Below are 10,000 nucleotides of genomic sequence, written 5' to 3'. Positions count from 1 at the left end.
AATGGTAAAATTCCATGACTTTTCATGACTGGAAAAAACTTTTACGAAATTCCATGATATTCCAGAAATTCCATGACCCATGGGAACCCTGGTATCACTTATTCTATTTTCTTAAAGATATTTTTTGGACTTTTAAACCTTTTTTTCAGATAAGACAGTTTGAGAGTGTGACAGGAAATGAATGGAAGAGAGAGAGATGGGGGAGGATCTGGAAATGAACCCAGGTCCCCGATGTGGTGCCTATGCCGTTTGAGCCTCAGCGGAGGTCAACAGGTGTGGAATGTGAAGTGAAAAGTGATATGAAAGCCCAACTGGGAAACTCCAACTCCCATTGTCACTGTAACACAGCAATCCACACCCCACAAGTGTTCACTGCACACTGCACACAATGAAATTGCATTTATGCTTCACCCGTGCAAGGGGGCAGCCCCCAATGACGCCCCAAGGGAGCAGTGCAGCGGGACGGTACCATGCTCAGTCATGGAGGAGGATGGGGGAGAGCACTGGTTAATTACTCCCCCCACTAATCTGTTGGGTCGAGAGTCAAACCGGCAACCTTTGGGATACAAGTCTGACGCCCTAACCGCTTACCCATGACTGCCCAAAATCTCTTCGAGTTTCATAAAGAAGTCCAGTCGCTTACAGCTTGTTTTCCCCACTGACATGACCTGGAGGTCGAATGACCATGACACCGTCCGTTTAGTCACACGTACTTATTACTCATATGAAGGGATTATGAGGATTATGGAAGCTGCATTAATCTATTTCCTCAGGGATAACATCATTAAGCAACAGGGAAGGCGACGGGTTCACCTCTGATATACAGTACGTACACAGCAGGCCTGTGGCTCATTACCCAAATGTTAATATTATAGTAGACACTATGCGGCTAACAGGATCACCGCTGGCACACGTCTCCCTGTGGAGGTCCATTAGGGTAATAGGAATACCCCGGCCCAATGGAAAGGCCTCCTGAGGATAATTCTCTACTGGGGCTGCAAGTGTCCCCTTTTTACAGATGTTGCGCTGCCCTGTGACTGACAATTGTCACAGGCATAACTAGGGGTGTGCGATATGACGATATTTAATTGTGAATCATATAATTTTAGTAGAAGATTGCCGAAAATCTGTCAAAGTGGAAAAATCGTATAGATCATACAGATACGGTAGATCGCCTTTTAGTGCTGATGCTCCCTTTATCAGAGTGACGTTTAATTACTTAGTGTTGTTTTCGTCACTTATTTTTGATATTATATTCCAATTTTATATATCTATTCCAATATATATTCCACATTTCAATTTGTTAACAAAATTGCATGTACATTCATTAAAATCTGTTCTGAAAGGTATGTAGCCCTGTATGCCTGTTTTTGTTTTTGGGGCTTTTTCGAAGATTTTTTTTTTGAAGATTGCGATAATGTTAAAAAAAAATCGTGATCTGTCAATTTTTTGCCATATCGCATTTTTTTTTTAGCATGGGCAAAGCCTCTTTTTAAGCAGCCATACCAGCAAGAGAAGTGGCTAGTGGCTACTAATTTGTCAATAACATGAAGGCATATAGTACGTTCCTAGCCTGATTATCATCGACTTTCTAATCTCTTCCAGACTTGGTCTGACCAAGAGCATAACAATTAACATTTCCCAAATGGCATGGTTGACCTGCTTCCCTTGGTTTGCTAATGGTTGTTTGCTTCCCGACAAAGTGGGAGGGGTTCCCGATTTTCCGGGAGCTCAGAAACCATATTGATTTGCTCTTGGCCTGACTAGGAGCAACGCTGAAGGTGTTGCGTCACTAGGAGGGCACGGTCTGGCTAGTATGTTCCCCTGTGGACCATGGGCCCAGTGAATACCCCAGGGCCCCCTCTTCAGGATCCCCATGGCACCGCCTGCACTGCACTCAGCTGCACTGTGTCTCTATGTCCCTATTTATACACACGCACACACACACGCACGCGCACACGGACGCACACGCACACACACACACGCACACACACACACACACACACACAGGCATCCACAATTTATGTACACCCTCTCTGCATATACACACTCTCTCTCTCTCTCTCTCTCTCTCTCTCTCTCTCTCTCTCTCTCTCTCTCTCTCTCTCTTTATTTTCTGGCAGGAAAGCCCATAATCCCCTGTTTGCGCCTCCTCCTCCTCCTCTTCCTCCTCTTCATCTCCCTCATCCTCCTCCTCTTCCTCCTCCTCATCTCCCTCCTCCTCCTCCTCCTCTTCCTCCCCTTCATCTCCCTCCTCCTCCTCCTCCTCCTCCTCACAGGCGCTCAGAGGAACAGGTGGGTGGGAGCTCACTAGAGGGCAACCTTCCCTTTCCCTGCAGAGGGAGGGAGAGAGGGAGGCCACAGGGAGAGGGGAGTGCAGAGCCCCCCCCTAAGTCAGCCCTCCGTCCCTCTCCTCTCCCCTCTCCTCCTCTCCTCTCCTCCCCTCTCCTCCTCTCCTCTCCTATCCCCTCCTCTCCTCTCCTCTTCTCTCCTCTCCCCCCTCTCCTCTCCTCTCCTCCCCTCCCCTCCCCTTAGCTTGGCCCTCTGACCCTCTCCTCTCCTCTCCTCCCCTCCCCTCCCCTCAGCTTGGCCCTCCATCCCTCTCCTCCTCTCCTCTCCTCCCCTTAGCTTGGCCTCAGTGCTGCTACCGCCTCTGCCCTCCCCTTAGCTTGGCCCTCCGTCCCTCTCCTCTCCTCTCCTCTCCTCTCCTCTCCTCTCCTCTCCTCTCCTCTCCTCTCCTCTCCTCTTGGCTTTTGCCAGACTGTTTGACGTAGTTAACAGTCGCTTTCGCCCAGGCTAACAGGGCCCCCCCATATACTGGTAAATTTAAGTCAAGGCCCCTCTTCCATGGGTTGACTGGTGCCACACTATTTTTTTCCCTGAGCACCCCCTTTCACAACCATAGTCTATGTCTGTGAGGCAGTGCCATTCATATATAAAATAATTATGATAAAAGTAGTAATGTTCAGAGCTGCTATTCAATTCTATTCTACTCTGTTCTATTGTACTTCGTTGTACTTGTATTGAAGTTACCCCTTGTTTGTATTTTCTGGGGGAGATAAACAGATAGATCATCATAGACCAACATCATCCACGACACACCCCTTCCTGGGTGCAGAGGCACTTGTGAGAGGACTGTGTGTGTGTGTGTGTGTGTGTGTGTGTGTGTGTGTGTGTGTGTGTGTGTGTGTGTGTGTGTGTGTGTGTGTGTGTGTGTGTGTGTGTGTGTGTGTGTGTGTGTGTGTGTGTGCGCGCGCGTGTGTGTGTGTGTGTGTGTGTGTGTGTGTGTGTGTGTGTGTGTGTGTGCGCGTGCGCGCGATTTTTTTTTTTTTAAATCCCACCACAGAAGGAGAAAATGGAGAATGAAAAATGAACAAAATTAGCATCCTGTCCCCAATAATATGTCCAGCCCCATCCCCCAACCCTGCATCCCATCCCATCCCCCCCCCTGCACAAATTCATTTACAAAACTCAAATCATGTGGAGCCGGTCTCTGGCAGGTAAACACTCCAGAGCTGAGCCTGCGGCCGCCTATTGTGTCTGGACCCCTGAGGAATGTCCAACGTGTTTGACCGAAACACACACTCTCTCTAATGAGTTTACAAACAGTGTATAATTCACACGCTATCAAAGACCTTCTCAGCTCCTTCAATCATCCCCCCCCCACACACACACACACGTATGCACACACGCAGAAACACACACGCAGAAACACACACACACACACACACACACACACACACACACACACACACACACACACACACACACACACACACACACACACACACACACAAACACACACAAACAAGGAGTCCCCCCACCCACCACCATCGTCCACCCAAACTCCACCGCCTCTCCTCTCCTGCCCCCAGTGACACGCCAGCCACAGGCTGAACCTAGATCCGGGGCTGGGCTGGGGTGAGGTGGGCTGGGGTGGGGTGGCTGGGCTGGGGTGGGTGGCTGGATGGCTGGTGAACTGGGGCACTACTCTTGTTTGCCCAGCGTCAGTCAACATCGTTGAGCGTAACGTCCTGTCCTGTGGCTGAATGCAACAGGAATGTCCATCCAGGGATCAAGGAAGGGAAAGGTGGGGCCGGGGGATGGGGGGGTGTTGGAGGTTAAGGGGGGGTGGTTTAAGGGAATATACCAAGAAAGGATGGAAAGTTGAAGACTGTGTGTTTGTTTGTGCGTGTGCGTGTGCGTGCGTGCGTGCGTGCGTGCGTGCGTGTTATCCCTGAGCCTCTTTTGCATGGGTAGCGCCGGCCCTGGGAATGCGAGCAGTTGATCAGGCCAAGGCGGAGGACTCACTCACACACATAAAGGCTCATTGTGACAAACTGGGATCCCGGTGGCCAATTGCGATTGTGACTGTTTTTCGATTGGGGACTCAGGGGTCACCGCAGGTTATGGCGCCACCATCGACTACCACTGCATTTCAGCTACACTCTGCCTATTAGGGCAGTCATGGGTAGTCCATGACTGAGGTACCCTGAGCATGGTACCGTCCCACCGCACTGCTCCCTTGGGAGGCCATTGGGGGCTGCCCCCTTGCACGGGTGAGGCATAAATGCAATTTCTTTGTGTGCAGTGAACACTTGTGTGCTGTGGAGGGCTGTGTCACAATGACAATGGGAGTTGGAGTGGAGTTTATTTCAGCTACACTCTGCCTATTACCTCCGCCAAGACAGGTAGTGGCCGTGTCGGAAATGTGCACTCATTGCGGGCGCCATAGCCCAGTGGCTAAGGTTCAACACTATACACCAGATTCTTTAGCCCCTAAAGACACAGAATTATAAATGAGCTGTTACCAGAGTTTCAATGACCAAGTCGTAATGTATTACTAAAGGCCCTGTGCACTGTCATAGTAGTGTAGAACTATAGTAGTTAACTTTCAATGTCTATTACAGTGTGCAGCAGAAGGTACGGCGTGCATTCATGGGTTCAGTTGAAAGTTTATTTTTAAATGTGATTCGTACGTTGCTGATAGACATTCATAGCCTTGGATAATTGTGAATCACACCTCCCATACAGAAAATTGTGCAGATGGTTCCCAAACTAAATCTACACTAAATCCCAGCCGATGTCCGTATGTGTGTGTGTGTGTGTGTGTGTGTGTGTGTGTGTGTGTGTGGTGTGTGTGTGTGTGTGTGTGTGTGTGTGTGTGTGTATGTGAGTGTGTACACGCTCGTGTGTGTGTGTGTGTGCACGCTCGTGTGTGTGTGTGTGGGTGCGTGCGCTAGTGTGTGCATGTGCATGTGTCTCTGTTTGAGTGTGTTTGTGTGATTATGTATCACTGCAGCCGAGTTCTGAAGGAGAAAGCAGTCCCAGCACCTGTCCTGAGGACTGCTCATCTTTGCTCTCTTCTAAAATCATTAGGACTGTCTGTGTCTGCTCACCTTGTTCTCGAAGAACTGCTGTCTGAGACGCTTGTCTTTTGGAGGGACGGTCCTTCGCACATCTCGGTACCACCGCCGAGCCATGCAGCCTCTCCACCATGCCTGGATCCTTATGAAGGGGGGAAATACAATTAGTATGTACAATGTACAATGTATGCACAATTTGAATATCTTTCTCACTATGTTGCTATAGTCCGTTAATGCCTGTACAATACCAATGTACATGTACAATATCTGTATGTGTATGTGTGCTTTATGATTACCTGTCTTACAATGTACAGTGCGTGTGTGCGCGCGCGTGTGTGTGTGTGCATGTATGCATCCCTGCATCGTTGCACCTAATACATAGCCAGGCCGTGCCCTCCTAGTGACGCAACACCTTCAACGTGGCTACTAGTCAGGGCCTCGTTTCCGAAAGGGCCTTAAGTACTACTTAACGCTACGTGCTACTTAAGTTCACACGTAACACCATCGTAGAGCTCACGGAGCGTTTACCAAAGCCAACTTAGCAAAGAACCATCGCAGGTTGACACGTAACTCTAAGAAAAATTCATGAGTGGTTTGGAGTAGTCTTAACGCGCTAAGATTGATCGTAACGGCATGGTACAGTGGAGACACCCACAGGATATGAAGGGAAAAGAAGAAATTTACGCATAAGATTGCCGTTTTAACACGCAAGTGGCATGGCACAGTGGAGACACCCACAGGAAAAGAGGAAACTTGCGCTTCAAGTTGATGTTTTAAGACGGGAGTGTAGCCTAAATATCATGGCACCACAGTTGACACTGTAACGAGAATAAGAAGGTAACATTAATTGTGTAAGTGTGTAAAATAAAAGCAATGTGTTTGGAAAATATTTTACAGGCAGTGAAATAGTTCAGCTGGGTTTGATAAATCAGGGCATTATTAAACTGTGATCAATCATAATTTGTGTGGGTGCTTCGTGAACAAGAACAAGGCATCCACACGCAAAATAAATAGGGGGCTTCGGCGACCAGAGACAAGAGTGGTGATGTCGGAAGTCCACTACCGAAACATTAAAAAAAGAAAATCGGTCAGCGAGTCGTTGCGCCCTCTTTCATTTTCAAATACCCTAAGAAAGGGAAGGCGACGCAGAAAAGACACGATAGTTGTAGGCTAAGGGTAAACTATGACATAAAAAAGGCAGCGATGGGGATTCGTGTAGATTTTATGTTTTAATAACAGCAGACTGCCGTGCAAAATGTTCCTCACAGTTGTTAAAGCCTTAAGTGCGCGGTACTTTGCGCGCCGCTCCCCAAATGCGCATCCCAATTTGGAACTCCTAGGCCTACTTGTCTTCTTAAATATTAAGCATGGTAGCCAACTGCACGCGCTTTGTCTGGTTTAACGGCGTATCTCATGGTTTTGCATGATTTCATTGTGTGTGTGCCTTTTATTTCATTTGCCAACAATAACTCCTGGCGATAGTTGCAAACTGCTACAAATGTAGTCCCACCCTTATAGAAAACAACTTTTGATAGGCCTACTGACACACGCCTTACATTTTGTAAATGGTTTAGCAGCATGACGGCGCAGTTCACTCCGAGGACACTTCAGCACCACATATGTGGACAGCGATCCTTAAGAGCGACGCTACGAATGATCTTAGAGGCTGTGCACGCGCGTTCATGTACGAGTGTCTTTGGGAAACAGTCGTAGGAAATCTAAGAACATTCGTAGGATCACTGGTTAACGACACACGTAAGGCTAAGAACCATCGTTATCGGAAAACGAGGCCCAGGTCAAGACCAATGCAAGTACTTTCTGAGCTCCTGAAAAATCGGGAACTCCTCCCACTTTGTCAGGAAGCAAACAACCATTAGCAAACCAAGGGAGGCTTGTCAACCATTCCATGTGAATAATAATATTTGTATTTGTATAGCACTGTATCATACAAGGCATGTAACTCAAAGTGCTTAACAAATGGAAAAAAACATCATTGATAGAGATGGATTTAAAAGGAGAGGTATAGAGGAGAGGCAGAATACAAATACAAGTATACAATTATTATTATTATTATTATAACCATTCCATGTGGGAAATGTTAATGAATTGAGTGTCTGCCTACCTGACGATGCACTGGTGGCGGTAGATGCGAGCGCCCTCGTGGATGACGCGTGTCTCGTACTGCTCCCTCCTGCACATGGGACAACACTTCCGGCCTGAGTAGCGCTCAAAGGCTTTCAGACACGCCTAGGACATGAGAAGAAGAACATGAGAAGAAAGGAGAGGAACAGAAATGACTACAGATTTGGCTTTATGTTAGCCTGGTCCTGACCATCCCCTAATACTACCATTTCATTTCGTATTCATGGTCTGGAGGTTATTTGATCTGACGTGATTGCAGGAAGCGGGAAGGACATTTTCGGAAAAATCAGGATAAGTTGTTGAACAAACAGTCTGACGCCTATCTTTGGCAATGTAGGACCGTTTAACAGACATGTCTGACCAAACATCCTATTGTAGGATAAAATTACAATGTAGGACCATTTGTCAGAACACCGGCCAAATCCTGCCGCTCAACATAGCTCCACAGAAAACAGGTACCAGACGTAGTGCAGAGCCAAGTCTCTTGGTGGAAGTACGTAGGATGGTGCGCGAGGCTAGCTTTATGTATGAAGAGCTTCATTGCAAAATTACATATCCATTTTGGAACGTTTTGGGAAATGTGCGTATTTGTATTGAGCATTGCATTGCATTGCAAAATGCGTTTCATATAGGTTTAAATAGTCTTCTCAAAATACTTGAATGGCAAGAATTAGCACATTGATGAAAGGGTGTCTGAACAGTCATTTCCCAAAGTAAAAAAATGGCATTTAAGTTATTTCGTAACAAAACTCTTTGTATATTTTTGAGTGCTTTGTATTTATTGTACTGTCTTGTATTGTCATGTATTCTATGTATTTTCTAATATATTGTATTGTTTATACTGAGGGCAGTCATGGGTAAGCGGTTAGGGCGTCAGAGTTGTAGCCCAAAGGTTGTCGGTTCGACTCCCGACCCACCAGGTTGGTGGGAGGAGTAATTAACTAGTACTCTCCCCCATCCTCCTCCATGACTAAGGTACCCTGAGCACCCTGGTCCCGCTGAACTGTTCCCTTACGGGAGCCATTGGGGGCAGCCTCCTTCCACGGATGAGGCATAAATGCAATTTTGTTGTGTACAGTGTGCACTTGTGCGCTGTGGAGTGCTGTGTCATAATGACAATGGGAGTTGGAGTTTCCCAGTTGGGCTTTCCCCGCTTTCACTTCACTATACTGTATTCTACTGTAGTCAACCCACATTGAGCTGCATGTCCTGTATGAATTGTGCTATACAGTCATTCTATGCTGTTCAACACGTCCTGCCCGAGTAGCACTCAAAAGCCTTCAACACACCTGTACGGAGAGGGGAGGGGGCCATACGGAGACAGCCTTAGGGCTTCCGCACACCGGCTCCGATAAAGTGCTGAGCACTGCTCCGCAAAAGTTCGATTCCATTGTTTTCAATAGAACCCCGCACACTGGCGCCGATGTCCGCGGACATTCGCGAATGTCGGATAGCAATTAGAGACAAGTTCTATTTTGTCGGCGCCGCCAATTGACTATCAATGCTATGTTTGTGTGAAATTGGGTTTGGGGGTCCGAATTATGTCGGAATCGACAAAGGCAGTCGCAGTGCTGTCAGAGCCAATGTGCGGCCGGCCTCAAGATTGTGCCATTACCCATTATGAATGTTATTGCCTATATTGGATGCTATGTACAAAATTAATTGTGCCGTGTTTCACTGTATTGCACTTCCGTCTCAAGCACCTCTCAAGCTCCTTTAGACAAGCGTGTACAATATGGTGAGGGGGCAAGGGCACAGAGTTCAGTAAGAGTCACTGATATGATATTGTACCACGTTTTCAGGATCACACCATAATTGCCCCTTGCAAGCTCCAGCTCGAAACAACTCAAAGAACAACTCTCAAGGAAGTTGCTTGGTTTCTACTGCTTGAAATATTACAGATATTAATAAAACATAGACCGCCACATTTTCGAAGACACTAGCGCTGCGCAACCCAAACTCAGGACGAATCGGTGGCTGGGAGTTTGTCAGTCTAGGTTATAGTATTCTTTCTATCACATTCCATTGTTTTCAGATTGTACCTTATGGATGCATTAAGAAAATATGAGGGGGGAAATCCAAGATACAGGTTTACCCACAAACAGAGCAAGTCAGGCATCCCTGACCCCATTCACATCTCCTCTCCTCTCCTCTCTCCACTCCTCTCTTCTCCTCTCCCCTCTCCTTCTCTTTCCTCTCCTCTCCCCACTCCTCTCCTCCTCTCCTCTCCTATGCACTCCTTTCCTCTCCTCTCTTCTCTTCCTCTCCTCCCCTCCCCTTTCTTCTCCTCGCCACTCTCCTCTCCACTCCTCTCCTCCCCTTTCCTCTCCTCCTCTCCTCTCCTCTCCTCTCCTCTTTTCTTCCTCTCCTCTCCTCTCCTCTCATCTCCTCTCCTCTCCTCTCCTCTCTTCTCTTCTCTTCTCTTCTCTTCTCTCCTCTCCTCTCTTCTCTTCTCTTCCTCTCCTCCTCCTCTCTGACTGCCATGTTTCATA

The 10,000-nt window shown here is 47.5% G+C and overlaps 1 protein-coding gene across 2 annotated transcripts in view; it reads right to left on the bottom strand.

Moving 5' to 3' along the window:
- rnf32 (ring finger protein 32) overlaps positions 1-10,000 on the bottom strand; it is a 36,223-nt gene that overhangs the window by 17,644 nt on the left and 8,579 nt on the right. For both annotated transcript variants that reach the window (XM_063207082.1, XM_063207083.1), the window contains exons 5-6: positions 7,489-7,613; positions 5,400-5,508 (exon numbers count right to left, since the gene is read on the bottom strand). In XM_063207082.1, the coding sequence (XP_063063152.1) occupies positions 5,400-5,508; positions 7,489-7,613 (234 nt within the window). The remainder of the gene's footprint in view (positions 1-5,399; positions 5,509-7,488; positions 7,614-10,000) is intronic.

This window comes from Engraulis encrasicolus, chromosome 9 (genome assembly GCF_034702125.1).
Source record: "Engraulis encrasicolus isolate BLACKSEA-1 chromosome 9, IST_EnEncr_1.0, whole genome shotgun sequence".
NCBI classification, from domain to species: Eukaryota; Metazoa; Chordata; class Actinopteri; order Clupeiformes; family Engraulidae; genus Engraulis; species Engraulis encrasicolus.
Note: the sequence above shows the minus strand (reverse complement) of the source record. Positions and strands in the feature narration are given on the sequence as shown.